The sequence below is a fragment of the Haplochromis burtoni genome, unplaced genomic scaffold (genome assembly GCF_018398535.1).
Source record: "Haplochromis burtoni strain Fernald_Lab_line unplaced genomic scaffold, NCSU_Asbu1 Contig_12, whole genome shotgun sequence".
Lineage (NCBI taxonomy): Eukaryota > Metazoa > Chordata > Actinopteri > Cichliformes > Cichlidae > Haplochromis > Haplochromis burtoni.
The window spans coordinates 2,688,324-2,714,261 of NW_024582373.1; the positions used below are offsets into that span (position 1 = coordinate 2,688,324).

A 25,938-nucleotide genomic window follows, 5' to 3' on the forward strand; every position below is an offset into this window, starting at 1 on the left:
GTTGACTGCAAATGTCAAACTGAAAAACAATCGGTGCATATTTAGATAGAAGGGAGCTTACTAGATCAAATAGCCACTGAGTCATTTCTGCTTGAATATGGCGACATTAGCGACTCCTACTATAACACACCTGAGTTGGATTGTGAGTAATGTCGCCCCCTCCCCGGATTTGACAAGGATCAAGATAAGAGGAACAAAAGTTTTAAAAGGTCGTCCGTCATGAGTAGACAGTGTTCTAGGAGTCCAATCGGTGTAGCACTCATTTAATGATGTAAAGAGTGCTTGCCTGATGACAAAATGAAAGTCATAATACCTGCATGTAGCTCTGACACATTTTATCCATAGTCTGGTTTTAAGTTCACTTCAGTCATATTTTATTCATTTGATTTTTCAAAAAAAAACCCTCATTTTTATGACTCATTTTGATGTGGAGTACAAGAAGAAGTTCAACTGAACATGAAATGCTTGAAGAAATAAAAAGAGGAGCAAACAAAGAGAATTCATGATCATCATTTATAGTTCATGGTCATTTTTCCTCATACTCATTCCAAGTACAGGTCTCTGGAAAGCAGAATTGACTGACAGAATGACAGAACAAACACAGAACAGTTGAAATGGAGACTTATTTGAGCTATTCTCCTCTGGTTTTGTGTCATCCCAAGCGCACACTGGACAATCTTATAATACCACTTGGAAAACACACACACACAGCAAGTTAATTTATCTTTATCACTGGCATCATCCATCACCATCATCATCATCATCATCAACACTCATATTCTAGGTCTTCATTCTCACTCATGTAAGTCAGGATTGAGCAGGAAGGCAGTGATTCTACCAGGATCCTTAAAAGAGAGCCACACAAGTTGTCACACATCTCCGCTATCAACAGCTTGTGCAGGTTTCAGGTTAGGCTGTTACTGGTCCAGGTTGGAATTTGTATAAAAACTATATAGGAACACATGTAAAAACAGGGAGAGATTCAAATTATTATCCAACTGAAAAAACAAAAACAAAATGCAGATGTCCTCATAAAATCTTCTATGTCTAGCAACACTTAATAACATTTATGTCTTCTTTTTGTCCTTTTTTTAAAGGTTTTATTCCAAAACGGCTGAGGAGCAGTTATAGTTTGCATCATCTATACAACAGGCTATAAAACACCACTTTGTCACAGTCCAGAAAGCACATATAGATGTGGTTGTATTGTATATAAACATATGTACCGTAATAAGATAATTTTGCGTGCATGGCTCCTGAATGATCACCGTTGAGACATCTGCGGGATTCTGAGCGAAGTCTCTCCTTTGAGTTCACACAATGTGAAAACGAAGGCCTCCAGATTTCTTCCTGGCACAACTCACATATTCTTTTAAACCAAAGTCTTCAAGAGAAGCTGCCATCTGTTCTCATCTTTGCACTGCAGCAGCCCTGCCTGCCAGGTAATAGTCTTTGCAGGCCATCTCTGCCTCTACCGTGAGGACTTTTGGCTGATTCCTCATCTCTGGCTTAAACGTCATGTGATTGATTTTTTTTTTTAATTCCTCTTCATCCTCTTCATAAATGTTTGGCGTATTTTAATGTATGTATTTATTTATGCATTGTGCCATTTTACCTAGAAAAAGTCCCAGCAACACAAACACAGGCAATGGAAATGGAACGTTAAGTCTGCTATGCTGTCACTCCATTTGCAAAGTGCATCTGTGCTCCTCCAGAAACACGGGAGTTCGATCACATTATCGTGGCCAAAGAACAAGTCACAGATGGGTTAATGGTGTTTTGCTGACATGTTAGATATGTATTTAGTTCATTTTTAATTGTTGGCAGACCCATTTTTCCTCCAGTCTTTTAACCTCAGTACTTTCTGTCCAGTGTTTAAGACTGAAGAAAGTTTATTTTTTAATTTTTTTTATTTACCATGTTTTTTTTTTCAGCTTTTCAGAGCATTGTCTTATGGGGGGAAAATGACTAAATAATGTTTGTATTTGTTGTTATATTACACAAGTCCTGATTTGTCTTTTTGATAAATGTTTACGTTGGCCTGACAAAGACCAGAGCTTTGACAATCACACATAGTACTCCTTGTCCTTGTTCTTCTTGTTCTTGCTCGAGGTTTTCGCTGTGTTGACCTGTTTCTCTTTGACCACGGTTCCGTTGGACTGTGCCGAGTTGCTGATGTAGTTACGACTCTCGTCTACATGGTAGGAGCCTTCGTCTCTGTTCCGGTATTTATACATAGCATAAAGCAGGATGAGAATGCACAGCGCCGCTGCTGCTACGATGCCGACCACCATCCCCGTAGTACTGCTCGACTCACGGAAGACCTCCTGTGTTCCTGGGTAACCCTTTGGTCCAGCACCAGTGGGATTGGCTGCAAGACAAAAAAAACAAGATTACTGCAAAAAAACCACGTTTTATGTTTCATCATTACTTTGACCGTATTGGTGTAATGAATGAGAGCATGCATTTTTCTATCTGCATGTACAAATGAATATCCCAAATATAATAGACATCAAGACTGACGATTTTCAAAGTACATGCTGGCTTAAATGGCTTTCCCATCAAATAGAAAAGCGTGCAGTCAGACAATGAATAGAGCACAATAGAATGAAATGGCATATAATGGCAAAGATAAGGGGTCCCAGCGAATGTCTTTCTGCAGCGTGATCTGACACTTTAAGCGTTTAATATCCCATTGTGATGGCCAAAAGACTTCAAAACGACTCTGACTGTTAAATAAGACACAAATACCCCGAGCATATTTTAAAGGCAACACTTTACATGGTCTGACAGTCACAAAATTACCAAAGAAGTTACAATGAAATGCAACCCTAAGAAGAACCTTCAAAAGAGCCAGGGATGTTTTGTAGACTTCAATATAGCACTTGACCTTTCTAACCTTCTCCTCTGCCTATAGAGGATGTCTAAATGTTATACTGGGAATATGGGAATTTTTTTACAAGCTACGATAACTAAGACAGGCGGCACTTCGCCCATAACAACAGTTGGATAAGTGGTTAAGTGAACGGATAGATGGATATATATAAAAAAAGAGATTTTCTAAATTCAAAAGTAATACTGACAAGACGACTAATGTGTTAATCAATCGCAGGGAAGCTCACAACTCATTACATGCTTTACAGCATAGTCATGAATGAACAAGCCATACTTCCAACATTCAGCATTCATCCGAGCAGCATGACTGTCTCACAGTCTCTGAAAATAAATCTTTCAGAAAGAAACAATTCTTCAATTGAATCAGCAGATTTTTGCCAAAGGCTGTCTCGACTTCTTTGGTGGTGCTATTTTGAAAACATGTCAGTCCCCCCCTCCCCGATATCATTCAGTCCTCCTGGCACATCTCTCTGTGTGTTTTTGTAGCAGTCATCATTTCTGGTTAAGCCCCTCTTTGTTGCAATTGTGAAATCCAAACACTTAATGCTAACATTTGGAAATGAAAGCAATCTGTTTAGACTGGATCGGGAGAAAATATCTCAGGGATTTACAGCTGTGTTTAGATCGTAGTGATCTTGATGAGAAGATGTTAAGTTTCTGTTTTTTATTTCCAGTGGACAAACTAACAATAACAGAAACAAACATAGATGTGTGGAGATGAAGGGCTCAAATGGCTCCTCTGTGTTGACTGGGCAGTTTTTTGGGGTTTTATTTTAGCAAGCTTTGCAGATTTTCCACTTTGTTGCTGCTTCTTGCAGCACTTATGAAATGATGCAGTGACTATGCTGTAACACACAGAATCATATGTGTTGATATAAGGGGCCAGTTTGTTACGTAATGCAAATGGTAAAGTAGTCAGTTCACATTTATTCCTACTGTAGGTTTTCATTGTCGCTATCGTATAACCTCGCATTTAAATGAAAAGTAGAAGTTTGCTTCTCACTGATGTTTCTCTATGTTTATTTATGTCTTTTATTCATGTTATACGCGTCACTGTAACTATTAGATGAAGACCTCACAATGTCATTTAAAGATGATATACTGATACTTTCTAATGAGAAGTAATTATACATTGAAACATTAGCGATGCTTATATTAGTTGCCATTTATGCTCACATGAACAGCAATGGCAATATTGATCAGAACATCACGGGATATTCAATTCTTTGGCAAGTACAATTCTTATAAAAGATTTAAACACAGTGGTCCCTCGCTATAACGCGGTTCACTTTTCGCGGCCTCGCTGTTTTGCGGATTTTTTTTGTGCAATTTTGCATGCTTGGGTTTTTTTGTTGTTTTTTTTTTTTAACTTGCGTATTGTGTTCTGTGTCCTGATTGACACAGACACATCTGCGTCACATGGTTTGATCTTTGGTTTCATTCTGTAATACTGGACTTATTTTTCTACTAAGGTTTGAACTTTGAGAGAGTTTAAACAAGAGAGAAAAGTGTGAAAATGTTCATGCCTGTCTGAGAAAACTGTATAAAGTGTGTAGTGAGGGGGTTTTACAGCCTTAAAACATCTACAATAATTGTAAAAAATAAACTTGGCTACTTCGCGGATTTCACCGAGTGCGGGTTATTTTTAGAACGTAATTTTTAGAACGAATAAACGAGGGACCACTGTATAATAAATTCGAGAAAAGAGTTTGAAATTGGTCATACGTGTGCTGTCCTTCATGTCCTACTTTGTTGTCCTACTGTCTTCACTTATTTATTTTTTTATATTTTGGTTTAAGAAATAAAATGCATTCATTAGCTTTAATACAATCAAACCAACTTTAGAAAGAAATGTTATTCTAAAACAGAAACTGCAACACTGTGTCTTCATAATTTCAATCCTTCACAGAAATATTTCCACATAAGTAACTCTTCCTATTCAAGAATACAGCGCAGAGCAACGATTTTACATCAAAAGGAAAATAAAAAGGATAGCAGAGTTTTATTGTGTTGAAGTTTGTCATAATCACTTCTTCCTATCTTATCAGACCCTTATTTAATGACAGACAATGTACTTCTGTGAGCATTAGCAAATAGGACACTGAAAAAGAATTCAGTGAAGGAGAAACCAATCGTACGCAGTAACTCTAAATAGGATTATTATCGATGCTGTTGGACAAGCCTAACAATAAAATGGGGGTTGGGGGGTGGATTTACTTTGCATTGACCTATCTGCAAACTATTCTTGTTCTTCTTCTACATATTTCTTTGACTATTGTTACACAGTGATGTCGGTCTTTTATAACACTGAAAGCATCCTACTACCAGGGATCCTCCTGTGAATATGAGAGTGATAGCACATCAGCAAACCCACTTCATTTTCTGAATGCTATCCAAGCTATAATACAGCTCTCCTTATGTCTCTGCTAGCTCTCATCATTGTTCTCTCTCTTGTGCCTTTACTCATTGTCGATGGCTTTGGAAATAAAGCACTTTTTGATTACTCCCATATCTCCTCTTGAGTGACAGTTGAATTCTCAGACAAACAATGACTTCGAATGGTGTTCTATTTGCTCGTGATCAACCTCTATCAGGTATGTCTATTTTAGGAAAATATTGGACTAAAGGGCACAAAAAAGTGTAAACTGCAAAGGGCAAAAGTTCCCCAAGCTGTCTATCAGACGCAAAGATGCTGCTCCTCTTCATTGACATGTTTTCCAGCATGGTTAGACTGATCAGCGGCCCAAGTATGCTTCCAATGCTATCCGACATTCAAGGACAAGCAGAGAGTACCAATGGAGGATTGAATGTGACTGAGCGTTGCAACAGATTAGCTCTGCTTGTGACAAGCCCACTTATCCTTGCAGACAGGTGTGAAGAATGCTCTCGCCTTGTGGGCAAAAGCCACTGGTTGACACGGCTCGTCCCAAGCAAACCATCGCACGGGCATTAACGGTGAGTTACTTTCATATGTGCTATCTATCCTTTGTTCAGGGTCAAAAAAGTTGAAAGTGTAGATGACATAGCAGGTTGATGGAGGATAGAGGTCTTGATGTGGCACTCTAGAGTTTTATATGAGACCTCGGCTGGTTCGGGAGGGAGGCAGCCTCAGACTGCTACATCAGGAGTGAACCATGTGCCAAAAGTATCATGGCGCGCTGTTCTTCCTTGTGTGATCTAACACCTCCAGCTCTAGGCTTTGTTATTTCCTCTTGCCAGGATCTGTTGATTGGCTCCCCACAGGCTGAGCTCTCACAGCGACTTTACATTGGAAAGCTCTCAATTAACTGACCACAATCCATCTTTCATCACTGAAAAAGTAAAATAAGTGGGTTAAATGAGCTACTCATTTACTTCAACATTAATGGAAATCTTTCTATGGAGGGCTACAACAGCCCCCCAAAAAATGAAACTAAGTGGAAAAAAAATAACTACATAAATGAATTAAAATGCCCCAAAGAAATAATAAAATAATTGTTGGCCTTCATTTTTTGGGATCGGGACATACAGCCCATAATTCTCCTTTAATTTGCTTATATAAAAATTATAATATGAAGAAAAATGCTAGCTTAAATTCCCCCTCACCCTCCATGACTGTGGTATGTTTGTGTTCCTAAATTCTGGGTGCTCTGCGCAGTATTTAAAATTTACTAGGACTCTTCTGATCTGTTGGCGCCACTCTTACAGCTCGTAAGAACTCAATACTTTTATGGTGCAGAGAGCTGACCAGTCAAAGGTTAGCACTAAATTTAGCACAGTGCTGACACAACCATGTTTTGTCTAAAGCTATTAGCATTTACAGTAGCTCTTTATTTCACCTTTAGTCTCAGCACTGTCTATCAAATAGCCACCTGATGGGATCTTACACAGTCTACTAGACTGCCTTTAACACAGTGATGCAGCTCATTTGTTACCCATGTGCCTGACTGTGCCCCTGCCCTACAGTGTGCCTGAACTCAAGTGGAGTTCAGATAAAGTAATGTCCCAGACCCAAGGCCATTGAGAAAACCCCAAAAGGACCTCAGTCAAAATGCATCTGCCTGTCTGTTCATTAGCACTCCATCATCTCAGAATGAAGGCACATAAACTGAGAAAGAAATAGCAACTGAAACAAGTGTTTAAAATGATGGCTGCTCTTATGAGCTCTACTCGAGCGCACCCAAGGGTAAAATTAGACATGGGGAAAATGACCTTAAAGTGTGTCTAGCTTCATGGCAGCATTGCAGGGGTGTGCTTGTGAAGCGATGGAGGTAAACTCAGGGGGGTTAACTTTTGAAGGATTGCAGTTGGGTAAAAGCTGCCAGAATAACTCTCTCCTCTACGTCTCATCCCAGAGCAAGACTTATAGTTCAGTCTCATATCCAGACCATCATAAAGTCTTTGCTGTTTTATTTACAAGGACAAGTTAATGTTCTAGTTATTTAGTCACAAATCATTCGCTTTCACCAGAGAGTTCTCGAGAGGAGATGCACAAAAAAGTAAATAAATAAAATAAAAACTGAACAAAGAAGCAAAGATTTTATATGTGACCTTGATACATGAGTTTTAGTGGAAGAAAAGAAACAGCCTGGCTAAGACACTGCACTTTGCCGTGCAGTGTTAATAAACAGTGCAAAGCGACTTTGAAGACTCTGATGCTTTTCTTTCTTCGGGCTTTATTTGATTGCATCTCTTCTCTTAATTCTGCCTGCATCCTTCAGTATGGATATATGAGCTTGCCTCTTGAAGATATTAGCACTGACGCATAGGAAAATGTCATTTAAAAGCCGGAGAAATGCCTGATGTGATTCTACTTCTCTTTGCCTGACTTCTTTGTGCCACATGCGCTCAAGGAGAGAAATGGGATCAGAGATTTTGCACTGTCAGGTGGGATTTGAATAAATGGTCCTCTTCAAAGACTATTTTTCCTCATTTGTCTCCAGCGAAAGGGTTCATTTGTTTGGTAATTTGCAACAGGGCAGGTTGATGGGGGCAATAGATGAAGGAAAAGCACAGCAGGGGGTGGGTTTACTTCAGGTGTCTGTAAGACTTGTTGAGAGGTAATGGAGCAACCAAGATTATTCAGAATATATTGAACAGACAGGCCGGGCTTGACCTTTCATTAGCTTTTGTTGCTAATGGCTTTAAAGGGTTGTGCAGGGTAGATAAGGATAAAGCTTTTTTTCTAAGCGGATGCACAATGGCAAGGCTGTGTTAATGCTCCAATGGAAATGAATCAAAGAATGAAGTAATTTTTATTTTTTATCAAGAAACTAGCAAAAAGAGATTTTGTGTAAACTTGGCCATCCGCAAACTGCAACAGCTGACAACATGAGCAACACATCATGCATCGTTGAGGGCTTAGGGAGGTGTGGCTGCAGGTTTGCCTTCAGATCAACCAGGCTTACAGCTATTGGCATGCTCAGTGACACAGTGCTGTTATTCAGCCAGATTAGTGTTATACCATCTTCTTACTTCACATATCCAGCTATAATCATGAGCTGTCAGAGTTGTCATATAGCCGGGGATCATTTTGCAGACAGGTCACTGTATCAACTGCAGCAGAGCCAAAACATTTATTAAATCCCTCTTGCCTCTTTAATTATCGGAGTGTCCTCAAGAAGTGATGCAAGCCACCCTGTACTTGTGACATGCTGGCAGTATGCCTCATGACAGCTTGCATATATGAGTCTGAAGTGGCTCTGCGCACGCTGATGGTGGATGATGAACTGAGAGCTGAGTGAGCATGAAATGAAGTGAGAATTATTAAAAAGGTGTTTGATTTAACCCCACTAAAAGGTATGATGCAGTTTAAGCCTTTGCCAAGAGGGATTCCACTAAAAAGGCAAGATGAAAGAAGACGACTAAGCTTACTCAGCTTTAATGTCACAAGTCTGGAGTTCATCTCTTGATTAGAGAGGTAGAGTTCTATAGTGTCAGGCTATGAGGTCTCGGGCTCTATACCTACTTACTTATGGCTCTATAGCTAGGTAACATTGTGTCATTGTGTTCATACCTGTATTTTGTTTCATGATGATAACACAAACAGTTTTAAATATGTAGACACAAGCTGCTATGACAACTGTGTGCACAAAAACTGTGATTAACCACATTGTTGGACAGAAGAGTTCATTCTCACTAGCCACACCCAGGACTGATAACTGTCAGATCTGCTGAATCACGAAATCATTTAAACAATAGTGAGATGGGCTGAAAGATCTCAAAAAGCAACTCACTTCCCAGGAGTGGGAAGGTTCACCTACCTGCCAAAATTACCTAGCAAAATTACTGCTGGAGCACATTAATGACTCGTCCAGGAAGTCATAAAAGAACGCAGGCCTGACACTTCAATTAAGGTCAGAGTTCATGATTCAACAATATGAACAAGACTTGGCAAAAAATGAAATTCATGGGAGAGATTCAAGGTGAAAACCACTGCTGACTAAAAAAGGACACAAAGGCTCATTTGCCAAAAAAGTTTTGGCAAAATATTCTGTAGAGTGGCGAGACAAAAGCTCAACTATTTGGACGGTTTACTTCCTGCTACACCTGCTATAAACAAGAACACCAGTCAAACGTGGCATTAGGGTACTTTTCCCATTAATGAATCAAATCATGTAAAAACTGCATTTTGTATTTACTTGGGTTATCTTTGTTATCTTTCGAATGTTCAAAAATCTCTGAAGATCTTAAACTTGAAATAAGAAATCAGGAAGTGGAGGAAAAACTTTTTTCAGAAAACTGTCCATATGTTTTACTAGAGACTATTTCTTATCCCCACAACAACTTAATGACCACCTTTAGTCAGATTAAGTGATACAGTTGTTAGACAGCAGGTCAACAAAAATATCAAATGCATGTAAAGATGAGATCATCTTTACATGCATTTTCCAGACTGGTACATTTTTTATTAATATTTGTAATGTCTTAGTTGCTTTTACTATTTCGATAACTGGCCTTTAACTGAGCAACTTTTCTTTTCTTGGTTAGCAAAGTCTTTCATGCCCTACTTAGACTCATAAACAGACACAATGTGTTATCATCAATGTCAGCACACCAGAAAGATGAACGGTGAAAAAAAATAAAAGTAATTGAAAATATAAATACGGTGGGATCAGTAAAGAGAAAGACTGACAGTAAGTGTGAAATCCTGTTTTCTCTCAGAACACACTTCATTTAAAATAGGATGTAGAGAGAAGACTTGAATGGCATAATCCGCAGTGAAAGAGTGCAAGAAAAACAAAAATGGCAAAATTCCATAAGGCTGTCTGCAGAAAGTAGCAGACTATAGGAAAATAACAGCAACATGTTGGCAAAAAGAGTAGACGTGATGCTTGAAGGTCATCGGCGTTGTTCCCGGCTGTGAGCTACGACCACGTTCAATAGGCCTCCGGTTTTGAAAAAAGGCCTTTTTTTTCCATTAGTTAAACCATCTCTGCTAGTGGCAGTCTGGCATGCAAGGTGCATGACACTGTATTCAGCAAAGGGAGAAATGAACACACACAGAGTTCCAGCTGGGTATGATTGAATAACCTATTAAATGTGGGCAGTGACCTCTTAAGCCAGCACAGTGCTCTTAATGTTTCATTAATCTCACAGCTACTTTTAAAACAATAATTTACTCTAATTTTTTTCCTCCTGTCTGGGTGCATTCCAGTCATTGCCATGGGGTTAAAGAGAGTATTCATTTACCGTTTGATTTATTGGTTTACTCTATGTATTGTTTCCCCAACCATAAATTAAATCTATTAAAACAAAATGTCAAACACATTAGCAGCCGCTAATGTCACTGCAGAATGCTTGAGGATAAAAAAAAAAAAGATGAGCACGCATAGAGAGAAGAGGAAACTAGAGATGATTAACCTTAACCTGCCTATGGGCAATGTGCAGAAAAAGGCTATTTCTAGCAGAGAATAAAAGCACTCAAAGATTATGTGTGAAATGCAAAGGTCTGCACATACCACAAGTCTCACTGAGGCTGATGGTGTGAACCTAGATAATGTTGGGGGGGGGGGGCTTTTCTCCTTCATACAAATCACATTTTACATGATTGCATGTTGCATAATTAATGACGGTGGAAAAATAAAGGTGCACGGGTTTAAAAGATAAACATCCAGCTGAGGCGTCGAGTGTTTGGATATATCCGTCTACTTTTGTGCACTCTCTCAAAAGAAAGGAAAAAAAAAACCATTAGAAGTCAGGGATCAGAGAATCCAAACTTCAGAGGAAACATTGTGTATTCTGTCAGGTGTAAGAGAAACTTCCTCATGTTTTCCTCCATCATTTATTCATTATGAGGTATGGAGGGGGGGCTTTGTTCTCAAGTAATAATTAAGGGAGTCAATTTCAAAGCTGGTATTGATTTCTATGGGCCACTAAGGAATAGTTAGATTTTATTGGGTCGTACGCTTAAAGCTGCATGAAGAAAACAGCCAATTGTAGCTTAATATGAAACAGCTATTTTGTGTAATAATAAACATACTTTGGGAAGTATAATGCTACATTTGACAGCCAGTTAGCTTAGGTTCAGATTGGAAACAGAAGAATAACCTAAAATTGAAACAAAGTATTTTCTTACCAACAAGCTAGATGTTTCCACCTGCCTTTACGTTAGGGTACAACGGCTTGCTGCGAGCATTATCTTCATTATTTACTGTGCTGACATAGAACACAGACTTATGTTGTAATCTGGCTCTATTATAAGTGCAGTTAACCTATTTAATTTGAAATTAGGATTAATCCTCACACCCCTTTACTTAAAAAATATATTTTAAATGCTACATGTCAAACATTTTACATTATCAATTTCTCAACATGCATGTCTCCGATTCAAAAAAAGTTGGATTAATGTAAAAAAAAAAAAAAAAAAGCCAGTAGGTAATGACGTGAAGAGAGGTTATTTTGGATTTGATGGTAGTCTCATTTTGTCTGATTCAAGATTCCAGCTGCTCAACAGTCCTGGATCTTCTTTGCTGAATTTTTCATTTCATGATGTGCCAAATGTTTTAAAATGATGAAAGATCTGGGCTGCAGGCAGGACAGTCCAGCTGCTGGACTCTTCTGCTGTGAAGCCACACTGTTGTAATAGATGCAGTATATAGTCTGAGAATCCACTTGATAAAATATGTAAGGCCTTCCTTGAATAAGACATGGTCTGAATGGGAGCATATATTGACAGACATGCATGTCTCTAAAAACTGTATTGTTAAGTCTTTTCCAGATGTGCAAGCAGACCCGGATTTCTGGATGGTGTTCATATATGACTTCTTTTCTGTATGACGAAGCTTTAACCTGTGTTTATGGATAACACAAACAACTGTGTTTAACAATGGTGAACAACGATTTATGGATTTGTTCCTAAACCCACGCATTGATTTCTGTGACAAAATCATGTCGATTTTTAATGCGGTGCTTGAGGGACTGAAGATCATGGGCATCCAATGTTGATGGTCGGCTTTAACCCTTAGTTTTAATTATTTACTTTACCGATGTATATTATTCAGAATTATTATTATTGTAGGTATTGGTTTTTATAGATTGGAGAAAATCTGCCTCCTTAAGAAAGCCAATCATGTTACTGACCTGTTGACAAAAAATCTAATTAACTACAAAATTTTTCTCCAGCTGTTTTTTTACTACTCAAGAGAACATTTCCAGCCTTTTGTTGGCCCCCCAGCCCCGCTCACTTGAGATATCTAGCTGCCATCAAATTCAAAATGAGCTAATATTTCTCATAAAGAAGGAAGATTTCTCACTTTAACCATTCAATATGTTTCCCATACCCTATTGTGAATAAAATATGGGTTTATCAGATTTGCAAATCATTGCATTCAGTTTTTATTACATTTTACACAGTGCACAAACTTTGCTTTACTTACTTTCAACCAAAAGGTGGTACGGGTAAAACAATCCTATCAAATCTGGTAACAAGAATTTAACTCATTTTAAACAGCTGCTAATTTTAAACATGGATTGTTCTCTCAGAGGAGGAAAAATGAGGAACAAAGGCAGCTCCGGCATGTAATCATGCAACCTTGGATATGGGTCACTCTGCAGCAGCTGCCCTCCATCAACAGCCTGCATGGTGCCAATGAACTGGAGCTGGTAGGTAAGAGACATCCGTTTCATCTGACTTCATGTAGCTCAGCAACAACCTCTTTCATTAACTTTCACCATGAAAACTTGGTGCAGAATAATCAGTGGCAGCTTTCTACGCTGTTCAAGAGAATATTTTCCCACCTGCATCTGTGTTTTCAGCAAATAATTAGAACCCTTTGTGTCAGTCTTTAAAAGATTTTCTCGCAAGAAATGAAGGAAATTGTTGCTAAACGTCAGCATTCAAACAATATTTACATATGAGAGAATTGGATTTTTTATCTTTATGGATAGTTTTGTTACTTTTCTTTCTAAGAAGTCGGAAAAACAGGTATCACATAAACAGATGGATTACGCTGACATTCAGCTGTGTGAGACTGGCTGCCCAGTACAAGCATGGTCCCAAAGCATCCTCCTATTACAGATCAGATGAGCTGCAGCATCACGGGCTTGTGTATTCCTCTGTGGTTTCAAGAAGCAGGGGGGAGGATTCAATTTGGTGCAGTATGATCTAATCCGAGTCCTGCTGGGCGATAAGCTCTGCTGGTAGCGATGGCTTTCCATGGTTTCCGGAAGTAAGAGTAATAAAGCTCGGCAATAAGTAAGTTTACCTGATTCATGTCATTCAACAACTGACAGAGACTGCTGTGGGACAAGACTCCAGTAAGATGCGGGATGATCTAGAGCTGACCTTGGACCACAGATAGCTTGCATAATAGTGTTTTTCAAAGCTCGACCTCTGTAGATCACTTATACACCAACATTATCCTGCTGTATGCATACATGCGCTGTGAAGACAGAGAGATATCAAATGTATGCGCATCTGGCCACTCCTTTGGAGATGCCAGACAGAAGAGGCTGTCAAGGTGTTGCATGAAAAATGATATATTATTGGCGTCATTAAAAGGAGCTGGCTGAACAGTAATATGAGTAAGTAGCACTTTATCAGCAACAGTGTATCCAGTTCTTTATGCACAGCAGCCCTGTCGGAGATGTGGCATGTGCTTGGCAGAGCGTGTGAATTGTTCTGAATGTAGATATTAATCAGGATACGGTGTTAGACAGCTGCCACCCTGGGAGCCCACAGCTCTGGTGTCAAATCCCCTTCAGTGATCACAGAAGAAGAGGGATACTCTGCACTGGGAGGGTGTGTCCCTAAGCATCACACAGTATGCAATTGATGTTTTGGCAGATGCCCTTGTCACAGAATATCATAATGCGAGTGTGAATCAGTACACAGCTCAATCTCCTGTGTATTTTTTCAGAAGCAGCAGATACAGTGTTCCCTGGAAGGACCTGCTGTGATGCTGCCCAATCGGAATATCGCTCTGATGTATTGCAGGAGAAAAGCGAGGTAAAAGTTAATCTCGCTAGTAGAAAACCAAAGGAACAGGAAGAGGGACAGACTAGAAAAGTTGATAGTCTTTGCTGTGGGGCACACATTAATTTAGTGGACGTTTTATGACCACATTCTGATCGATAGCACATTTAGATGGAGCGTGGGGCCTTGGGTCTGGACTTAATTGTTCTCTGTGCTTCTCATCACTTCAGAATGCATTTAAAAAAATCTTTCCATTCAAAGGTTACGCTTAATTGCCCTCCATGTGTGGCGAGGTAAGAGATTAAAAGTTTGCTAGCATTGCAGGGAGCAAACACATTTATAATATTTGTCTGAGTAAAGCTTGGGAGGAGCATTTTCAATTTCAGGGAGAACAATAAGTGGTACCTTTTTTTTTATGATTATTGTTGTACACTTATTGGGGCTCTTCAACACACACGGTCAGAACCCAAAGCTAAAATGTGTTTGTTTATTTTATGAAGAGCAACACATGACATGTGCCTCAATCACAAACTCCGAGGGTGGTTATGTGCAGCCATTGTGAGCAATACTGCATGAGAAACAACAGGATGAACTCCCACTGCCCACTGTAGAATTTAATTAACAACAGTGGGGACTCTTTGCACACCTGTAAAAATCAGCCTTCCCCAACTCTCTGGGTTTACCCTCTTTGATTTCACGTGCTGGAGCCCTGCAGGTTTGATAATCACAACTGTGTGCGTGTGTGTGGCCTTTTTTGTTTTTGTTTTTTGAGTTTATTAACAGATGCCGTGAGCCGATGAAGAAATTAAATGAAAGCACAGTAACAGCGGCTGGTTTGACGCAAAAAGGCAGAGTTTTATTTGGGCACGAGGTTCTTTGAGAGCATTGTTCCGAACATTTAATTTAGGTGGGTTAATGTTGATGGATGGAAGTCGTGGAGCAACAATTATCAGGCTTTTGAATCAATTAAAAAAAAAAACACACAGATCAGGACACGATGAAGCACAATCGTCAAACAAACAAACAAGCAAACAAAACCCACACAAAAACAGCAACAACTGAAAAAACTTAAACAAGTTCTAAGTAATAGTGCCAGATGATCCTCCGTTCATTCTGACTAAATCTACTGAGTGTAACAAATAAATGTGAATGTGTCCTACCAAACTTGTAGCAAAAAACAAACAAATAGCATCTCTTTCTCAAAATGTTTAATCTTCCAAGGTCAGACAGTGATAGATCTCTACCCTGAATCTATTCAAATAAGCTAGTTACATTAAAATGCCTTAAAACATTAATCAGCATGAATAAAAACCAGTAATTTTACTGCATTTATAATTTAGATTCCAACAAACTACTGAAAGAGCTACTGTATAGAAATGGAGCTGCCCGACCCAACAGACTGCCTGCAGCTTGCTGTATCACGCAGTCAGCCTCTGAGAAGTGTTTAAGCTTTAACGAAACTCCAATCTTCTCATTTAAACACTATGCGTTAGCCTCGAGTGCCCTGGTGGGGGTGAACTGTTACACACAAAGACACACTGACACACCCAGAGAGAAGTAGAATAAAAAAAGAGATGACTAACCTAACCCACCTGAGCTCGGCTCACAGGGATCAATGTCCTCGTCATCGCTTGGACACTCGGCTGATGCCACCAGCAAGTCGTCAGTTGTCTGAAAAGAGAGAATTACACAGAGGAGTGGTGAGGGCACGGAATACTTAGCTGCATCTATGGGCTGAGAGGATTCCCACTCAAGTTAGGTTAGGTTAAAGAGAGCCAGGCAGTTGAGATGTGAATACAAGTGGCTAAACTAAACTTTTGGACTGGTGAAATCATCTGTCAACACAGGCACGAGCTCCCCGGCGCTGTAGCAGCTGCTACGCTGCTTTCCAGGAAGCGCTGTCTTTACATAAATGAGATCAGATTATTGGGGAACAGTGGGGGCTGAAGTTCACGGCACAACTGTCGACTCACATGCTCAATTTGCTTTTCATTGTGTAGCTTTGCATAGCCCTTCAAGCGATTGCTGAGAGCCATCACAAAACACCTCTGACATTTAGAGGACAACCAGCCATGAAAGCTTAAAAAACAAAAAGGACATAGGAAAACAAAAGCCAGCTCAACAGAGGCTTAAATCAATATTTTCTTCTTCTTTCTTTCAAAGCAATTCAGTATCTCTTTTTACAAAATAAGGATCCAAAATAAACCAAATCGTGGCATCTGCTGCCACATCGACTCTTATATCAAATCCATTTCAGACTGCTTTCAGCGCACTTCCTCACCTGCCAAACACGATACATTTTACCGTCCAGGAAAATGGGAAAGGGCAAACAATAGACCAGAAAAAAAGTACACTGTAAAACATTATACTGCAATGTTCTTTTATAGTCTTGCTTCAGGCCATTTGATCAGCTCGGCGTTAAAGGTCATTTCATTTAGGCATGGCGGCGTCTTCAGGGCCAGGTTAGATTTTTTTCTTTGTGGTGTGCTGCTAAGCAGAAAAACCTTCTCTTTTATATGTGGCATTACATCCTCACTTATCCTTTTTGGACTAATAATTTTAAGCCTTTAAGTGTACTTCCCGACAAGCCTTACTTTGTTCATACTGCAGGGGTTTGCATGTGTGACGGTGACAAACCAGACAAAGGAAAAAAAATGGGCAAGGAATGAATCAGGGTCCTAAAAATGAAGACAGACTTTGGCTTTTATCGAATTTGCTCTCTTATTTCACCGATGTTCTAATGCGCATTCAAAATATTTCGGCAAGTTGGATTAGTATCGACTCATGTTAAGGAAATTAAAGGTGATGTCATTTTGCTTAACATCCATTTGGCCGCGCATAATGTGATTCTATTGCGACTGTAACATCGTTTTGACATTCTGAACATGGACCAACATCATCTTTACATAATAGACCCGGAAATGATAGATCAAACCCATTAAGGAAGTTGTGGCGGAGGGCTGCTTTTGGTGCATCTGTGTTGGGTGAGGCCCGGGGAAGCCGTCCAAATGTAAATTTAATTTGCTGCGCATGAGGCTGATATACAGTGTCGGCCATCCAGATGGCAAAACCGCCGGATCCTGGAGTGCCACATCCATCACTTCAGCCTTGTGATTTGTTTTTCCTGGCGGGAGATCTTGACACTCTGCACTCACTGGCAGAGGTACGGGAATCAAGGAATCAATACTGCCTCTCTCTTCCCACCTCACCACTCTCTTTCTCTACTGCTCACATCCTTTTTTTCCTCATTTCGCTCTGTCCTTTAGGTTTATTTGAAACCAAGGAGGAGGAAGCGATGTAATGTGGGTGTACTAGATGTAGGTTAACTCCCCATAGGATAACCTAAGCGGAGGTGTATGCCCGTTCATATTTATACGTCTCTGTCTCCTCATTCAGGCTAGAAGGATATATAAAGGGGGCTTAAACTACATCATGACAATGAAATCCACAAAAACACAAGGTCGTTTAGATTTCCATTACAAACTAATCTTAAAGACAGAAAGTCAGTTTTTTGATGACATGGTGTCTTTTGTTTTGTTTGTGACTTTTTGGGCATGTCACTAAAGGGTTTGCAAATGAACAAAGTCTGATTTAGACTTAAAAATAAAAAACTGACCCTCCAAGGACAGCCAGGAGGATGTATAAGCCACGTCCATTTTTTTTTTCAATGAATCTTGTGTGTGCTGGATGTGACGTATGGCTCTGAATCAAAACTGAAATAAATTCACATGTTACTGAGCATCAGTCTGCCATCCAGGATTAGTGTGTAGGTCAACATTTTGATGTGGTCATGACCTGGTTGAAATCCAATAACATTAGCAATTTATGGTGTCCTCCACCAATGCTTGCCTTCTTTTTCACCCGTCACAATTCAACGCGGGCTATGTGAGAGGTTTACATGCAGTTTAGCCACTGTGATGAAAACTGACAGGTAGCCTGGCTGAGAAGCCAAAAAAAACCCAAACTGAAATGTCAGTATTTTATTTTATTTGTTCCCATATCTATGGATATGGGTGTCCTTGTGATTATTTTGACCATTCGAGGATTTTGAGTTCAAAATAACGCTACTGTGGGTTTCCTCGTCGAAATGGCATCTTTGTCTGAAGATTTCTAGAAACACTGTGGGCTTCAGGAAGGGTTTCATTAGCTCAGGAGTGTCAGGTGTACTGATGCAAACAGCATCATGCCCAAAGGAAAGATGCCCCAATAGATAAGCGTATAAACAAGATGTGCCTGTAGTTCACTTTATGAAGGTACTTCTAAAATGCTAAAAGCAAAGGCTCGGGGCTTGGAAGGCATCATTAATCTAGCGGTAAAGTGCTGAAGCCACGGTGAACCTACAGCACAGCTCATTTATCTGCCTCTGCTCAGAGCAGCAGAGCGAACACTTCTATGAGATGTACTAAGAAAACCTGGGGAGACAGTTGGGACCACGAAAAACACAAAAAGAGGAAGAAAGAGAAACACTGTCAAGAGAAACCTGCCTGTAGTGTTCATACCAAAGTGTATGAAAATGTTGATCGTTTGTAAGTGCAGTGCCATTTCCACTGCCTTAGGTGCCGCTGGGAGTTTTATACACAAATACATCTTGCTAAAGCTTTCAGAGAAGTAAAGCTATCGACTGACCTTGGCTCACGCACTGATTGAACCATCAAAGAGGATGCGGACCAGGAAATTCCAAACTGACTCAGCCAAAGGCACGTTGGTGCCTTCTTTAGCAGTGTCATGCCGGTTTTCGATCTTTGAGGATTGATAACGGTCCACCTTAATGAGATGTCCAAGCCAAGCCGTGCTCTGCATGTGCTTTCTAAAGCTTGGTCAGCAGTCTTGTTCCGCAGGACCTCTAGTTATTTACAACCACACAAACACTAACTTTTTCTGTTCCTTCAACTTCACTATGGTGTATAATCCCAATCTCTAAAAACTACTATATGGAGTAGGTTGCCTTTCATTTGTACACATCTAAATTGAATTCCCGTTTTCTCCCTCTTAATCCCAGCCTGTGTGGAGAGAAAGAGAGGGTGGGAGGGATGGAGGGGAGGGCTGCTCTTCAGGGAGGCTGCTGTGTGCTGCTGCCCCAGTGCTGGAGAGCAAGAGACACCTTCTCTGTGATAACCTGTCGGCACGTCTCGAGGGAGAGCTGCGGGTTTTCACATTGTTTTCTTTCTGGTCTAATTTGATGAATGCTCTCTGGCACACAACATGTCTCTTTGGAGACAAGCTGAAAGTCAGGAGGACACTGAAGGCATCTGAAGGGTTTATCCAAAGCATGCCTCCGCTGTCCTGGTAATGTATTCCACTGAGGATGCTGCTGTTTTCTGTTCCCTTTCTGTTTTTCAGTATTTTCTCCAGTAACTTTTTTTCTTCCCATTATAAGCTCTTGTTTTGCAAATCTTTCTCTCTCCCTTTTGTTTTTTACATGTAGTCTGTTGCAAAAATAAACCTGATATTTGTTACTGAGTGTCCGTAATCTGTTGCTTATTAAGATCTGGTCTTAATCCAAATACTTTCTTTTTTCACCCCGTAATGCCAAAAACAAATTTCTATCTTGATTAAAATATCACAGAGAAAACATTGCTTTGCTACACATAATCATTGCACACAAAAGCTTTGCTGTTTGTTAAACTGCACAGAAACCTGCAGATTTTCCCTCATAACTAATCTTCGCCTACATCTGTTCCTTCATGCTCATATTGCATGCGATCCATTAGATGCAAGCAACCTACTGAATAACAGTTCCCATGGGCTGTCACTATTTTCAGATAAGACCATACAAGAAAGAAACCACTGACAGCAGAGGTGGATTGTGTGAAATTCTCTCTACCCGACAATACTTCTAGTTTTTGTCATACTTCTTAATAAGAACACTTTATTCTAATCCAGTCTTTTATCCCAACAAAGTAGGTTTTAATATTTTTCAGATTAGAATAAATTGAGCTTCATATTTTGAGAACATCAGTATAATGCAAAACATGAATTTCATATTTTTTAACCTTCACTTAGTTGAAATATAAAAAGACTACCACAATATTTTTTCATGAAACTGCAGGATGATTTTTTTCTTCATATTTTCAGTCAAATCAGCAGCTTGGTACCAAACTGTTAAAGAGGGGGGGTCTCTTAGGGGTGACATGCTTTATCCCATCCCCCTTCAACAACCATTGGGGGATTTCCAATGACATCTCAGTAGGAAAACTCCCCAAAGGAGCCCCACTTGGGAAGCTTTGCAAAGCACACCAGCTGTTTTATGAGCATTCTTGTGAGGCATTGACATTTGATGTTATCCCTTGCTTTTTAAATACATAGACGTACTCACTTGTTGTGACTTACATGCAAGAGAAGCACACAGGGAATATAAGCACAACAGTCAGATTGTTCTTCTTGCCATTGTAATTATTATTATTTTTATTTTGACTGCTACCATACCATACTTACTGCTCATACCACACTTATTTCTTTCAGTTGTGACATCTACTAATAACTTTGAATAATCATACCAAGGTTTTCTACTTGATGAATCTGGCATTATTAAGGTTCAAATTGCATTTCATTTCCCAAAAATCCCCCAAAAAACACTGAAGAACCACTGAGTTAAATACGGGGAGTGCAGAATTATTAGGCAAGTTGTATTTTTGAGGAATAATTTTATTATTGAACAACAACCATGTTCTCAATGAACCCAAAAAACTCATTAATATCAAAGCTGAATGTTTTTGGAAGTAGTTTTTAGTTTGTTTTTAGTTTTAGCTATTTTAGGGGGATATCTGTGTGTGCAGGTGACTATTACTGTGCATAATTATTAGGCAACTTAACAAAAAACAAATATATACCCATTTCAATTATTTATTTTTACCAGTGAAACCAATATAACATCTCCACATTCACAAATATACATTTCTGACATTCAAAAACAAAACAAAAACAAATCAGCACCAATATAGCCACCTTTCTTTGCAAGGACACTCAAAAGCCTGCCATCCATGGATTCTGTCAGTGTTTTGATCTGTTCACCATCAACATTGCGTGCAGCAGCAACCACAGCCTCCCAGACACTGTTCAGAGAGGTGTACTGTTTTCCCTCCTTGTAAATCTCACATTTGATGATGGACCACAGGTTCTCAATGGGGTTCAGATCAGGTGAACAAGGGGCCATGTCATTAGTTTTTCTTCTTTTATACCCTTTCTTGCCAGCCACGCTGTGGAGTACTTGGACGCGTGTGATGGAGCATTGTCCTGCATGAAAATCATGTTTTTCTTGAAGGATGCAGACTTCTTCCTGTACCACTGCTTGAAGAAGGTGTCTTCCAGAAACTGGCAGTAGGACTGGGAGTTGAGCTTGACTCCATCCTCAACCCGAAAAGGCCCCACAAGCTCATCTTTGATGATACCAGCCCAAACCAGTACTCCACCTCCACCTTGCTGGCGTCTGAGTCGGACTGGAGCTCTCTGCCCTTTACCAATCCAGCCACGGCCCTCGGCCCATCAAGACTCACTCTCATTTCATCAGTCCATAAAACCTTAGAAAAACCAGTCTTGAGATATTTCTTGGCCCAGTCTTGACGTTTCAGCTTGTGTGTCTTGTTCAGTGGTGGTCGTCTTTCAGCCTTTCTTACCTTGGCCATGTCTCTGAGTATTGCACACCTTGTGCTTTTGGGCACTCCAGTGATGTTGCAGCTCTGAAATATGGCCAAACTGGTGGCAAGTGGCATCTTGGCAGCTGCACGCTTGACTTTTCTCAGTTCATGGGCAGTTATTTTGCGCCTTGGTTTTTCCACACGCTTCTTGCGACCCTGTTGACTATTTTGAATGAAACGCTTGATTGTTCGATGATCACGCTTCAGAAGCTTTGCAATTTTGAGACTGCTGCATCCCTCTGCAAGATATCTCACTATTTTTGACTTTTCTGAGCCTGTCAAGTCCTTCTTTTGACCCATTTTGCCAAAGGAAAGGACGTTGCCTAATAATTATGCACACCTGATATAGGGTGTTGATGTCATTAGACCACACCCCTTCTCATTACAGAGATGCACATCACCTAATATGCTTAATTGGTAGTAGGCTTTCGAGCCTCTTGGAGTAAGACAACATGCATGAAGAGGATGATGTGGACAAAATACTCATTTGCCTAATAATTCTGCACTCCCTGTATAGTCCCAATTCTTTCAGCCCCAGAAGAATGATCAGTACGGCTGTTCTTCCAGGTGTTACAATAAAGTTTAAAATTACAAAAGAGGATTTACACTCAGCAGGAAATTAGATTAGATTTTGAAAATTTAAAGCCTGTTTTTAAGGCTACATCGTGCTACCTGGTGGCTAGCCACAGAGCTATTGCAAGGCTAATAAATTATTCTCAGCAAAAATTCCTGTAGCATCATGTAGCAGGAAGTAGACTCCAAAAAAAGACCAAATTTCAGTCAAAGAACATCTGAGGTGAGCCCATCAACAGCACGAGATTAATACACTGCTGCAGGTGATGGATTACTCAAAATAAAAAAAAGTTAATTTCATAACATTAATGTCCACACTGAACTCACAGTCGACCCAAAAGTGACTGTTTTATGAATATATATATCTGAATATGTACTGTGAGCCCATAGGCTGTAGCATACACCGTGAGGTTTTTAAAACCTGCTTAACTGCACATGAATACTGCTAATAAAAAGCCAGAGAAGCCAAGAATGATCACAAACTATATTTTTTTGGGGGGGGGATTAAATGTATAGTTAAATAAGATCAAACACAAAGCATCACACAATGTTTAAAAGACGAAAGCCTCAATCAGTACAGTAGACACTTAACCCCCGGGCCACAGACCAGTACCAGTCCGTGAGTCATTTGGTACTGGGCCGCGAGAGTTGACGCTCAGGTGTGAAATTTATGGTTTTCAGGGTTTTTATCGGTTTTCAGCATTTTGGTTTTTTTAATCGTTTTTTATCATTAACTCGGTTTCCCTGGGTCTTTTTTTCTTCTTTTTTTGGTACTGGTACTGGTTTTTATTTTGTTGTATTTATCCGCGACACCGTAAAGGCTGGACATAAATTGTCGGACATAAATTGGTCGGTGGCGCATAAAAGGTTTTGGGACCTCTCCTTTAGTGTATACAAACAAAAAGTGTATCCTAAAGAATCTGAAATCAGTATTGTCTGCATGATCCTGCTCACAACAATGTGCAATTATTTCCCGTGCTCACGCTGACATGCTTTACACTGACAATGGCCTGCTAGGGTCCATAACTGGCCAGAGTTGTTGTGTGCACAGACTAATTGGGAGGAGTTTGTTGTCCTAAGCTTCAGTCTTGCAGCAACACATCATTAGTGGTGCAGTGAAAGAGGCGGAAGAAGGCGACGGGACAGCAGATAGAAAGGCCTCGTAGTTAGAAATGGGATGAAGAAATTACTCCCCATTCTTACATTGAGCCCAACGCACCTAAAGGCTCAGTTGTTCAAAACTACACAGTATAAAACTCAAGTAATGGCTAGTACTCTTTGTGATCCAGGCACATACTGTGTATTTACCCATGGCAGATATCACACTGCAGCAGCAGGTCTTATCAGAACGCCTGATGACATCCAAGTATCTAACTTAGCACCCTGGAACTAGGTCGATGTTGATGAATAATTTAGTCCCAGATGCTCAATAGATTCCAACTGAATAATGAAGGCGTGTGGGCCTCTCAGACTGTGAGTTCAGCTCAGTGTATTGCCTGGCCTTCGCCCACACTCTTCCTACTGCTGGCCTGCCAAGCTGTCAACCTCGTGGACTCACACAGATACAGACTCGCAAGGCTGAAAGACAATGGAATGGCATTATCACTATTGCAGCTGTGCAGCAAACACTGGTGGGATAGGTACTGTATAAATTCTGAACACCGTGTTCCTGACATCTTGATCTTTAACAGCTATTTAAGAAAGGCGCTGACACAAGGGTTACGTGGTGATGCCACAGTTTGCCACCGTGCCTCACAGTACAGTGATGAACAAAAGAGAACAAATACCTAAGGAAAAAGTGAGCTGTTTATCGATATACAAAATGGATATAAAAATATACAATTCATTAAAGTTTTTAGGCAAAAGTTGATTTTAAAAATACATCCCATCCTCATAATTTTATGCTAAACAAAACTGGCCTTAAAAGCAATTCTGACTTTTTTAACATCACCTAATTTAATGAACACAGAATCAAAGCGTCACATCGTGTAATTGTTCAAAGTGATAAGCAGTAAATCGAGACTTTATGCAATGGCTTTCATAATTCTTTTAAATGTGAACAAGATTTGTAAAGGAAAAAAATCACCTTACAGGACTTTTTAGCCATGGCTTTGATTTGTTGTATATTCCATAATGTAAAAAATGGCCGTGGTGGTAAGCTGCATGTCTTTCCTTGCTCTGTTTTGAGACGCTGTGCATTTCTGAGAGAAAGGCTTTGCTTTATTTAAAACGGAGCAGCTGCTGCTGCAACTGGACCTCGGGCTGAGTAAGGGAGTGTCATTAAAAAAAGAGTGGTCAGAGGCTCTCCCGTCTCCTCCCCTGGTACCCACATGTTCCTGTCTTGCCATACATCTTCCTCAAGGCTTACAACGCTGCATCCCAGACAACTGAACAAGATGCTGGGAGGCAGCTTCACCCTCCTGGTGCATCCACAGCGTGCAGTGTGGAAACACGAGTACAGCGTCACACGGAGACGTGCACATATTCTCAGTTAAGATGAACTCGGAATAGGGATTTAAAAACTTTTATTTGGTTATTATTAAGGCATGCATGTTAGTGTTCTCATTGCATAAGGACAGTCGGGGGGGATGGACATATTTAGCTACTAGAAAAGCAATGAATAAGCGAGCAGTGGCAGGTGAACTTGGAGTTCGGTCAATAGAACTACAACAGCTTCTGCTGTATAAAATACAGGCTGCATTTACGAGAGTGATGTGCAGGAACACGAAGGAGCTAATGCGTAAAGTGTAAAGGTGTACAGTACAAGACAGTGTAGATATGAAGTAATTACAGAGCTGCTTTAAAATGTACACATGCCTCTGCCCTCATTAAACATACTGCCTCTCAGGGACCCGAGAACACTGCGGTGAGATGACTCCTTTTAATGTGGCTGCTCGAAGGCACCGCTTTGTAGATATTCCTCAAGCCCCCCCACCCCCACCCCCCCTCCCCCCAAGGACCCCGTTCTGCTTATTTCCCAGAAACAGTCATCTGCACGGCCCTCAGAACTTACCGCAGCGCGTGATATGGCTCAGCCACCAAAAAGAACCAGGAAAGTTGTGGCTGCGTGGGAGGAGACATGAAGTCCATTTCCCAGTCAGCGTCTGCGTCACACTCTCACCATGTCAGTCACTGACTCAGAGTGAACCATGTGTGACTGGTGCCTAATTCATCCCCCCCCCAGACAACATCAGACATCCTGCACGACGTACGATAAACAGTTGATATTTTGATTCCAATTAAACATGGTGCTTGTTTTTTTATTACTGGAGACGTATAAATAATGTGCACACAATATGGACGGATGCCTGTAGTCAACTCACAGCGCTGAGAGAGCGCATATTGAGCTGCTGCCATGTAGTAGACAGCTCCGAGCCGATTACACGGGAGAAGGCTGGATGCCTTCTGTTAGCTACATGCTCTAAATGATAAAATCTTAAT

At 40.2% G+C, this 25,938-nt stretch overlaps 1 protein-coding gene across 1 annotated transcript in view; it reads right to left on the reverse strand.

The window, feature by feature from the left end:
• Window positions 1-494: 494 nt before the first annotated feature.
• Window positions 495-25,938, reverse strand: part of LOC102302586 (neurexin-1a) — a 264,767-nt gene continuing 239,323 nt past the window's right edge. The window contains exons 23-24 of the mRNA XM_042214402.1: window positions 15,883-15,961; window positions 495-2,371 (exon numbers count right to left, since the gene is read on the reverse strand). Coding sequence (XP_042070336.1) covers window positions 2,067-2,371; window positions 15,883-15,961 — 384 coding nt within the window. The 3' untranslated portion in view covers window positions 495-2,066. The remainder of the gene's footprint in view (window positions 2,372-15,882; window positions 15,962-25,938) is intronic.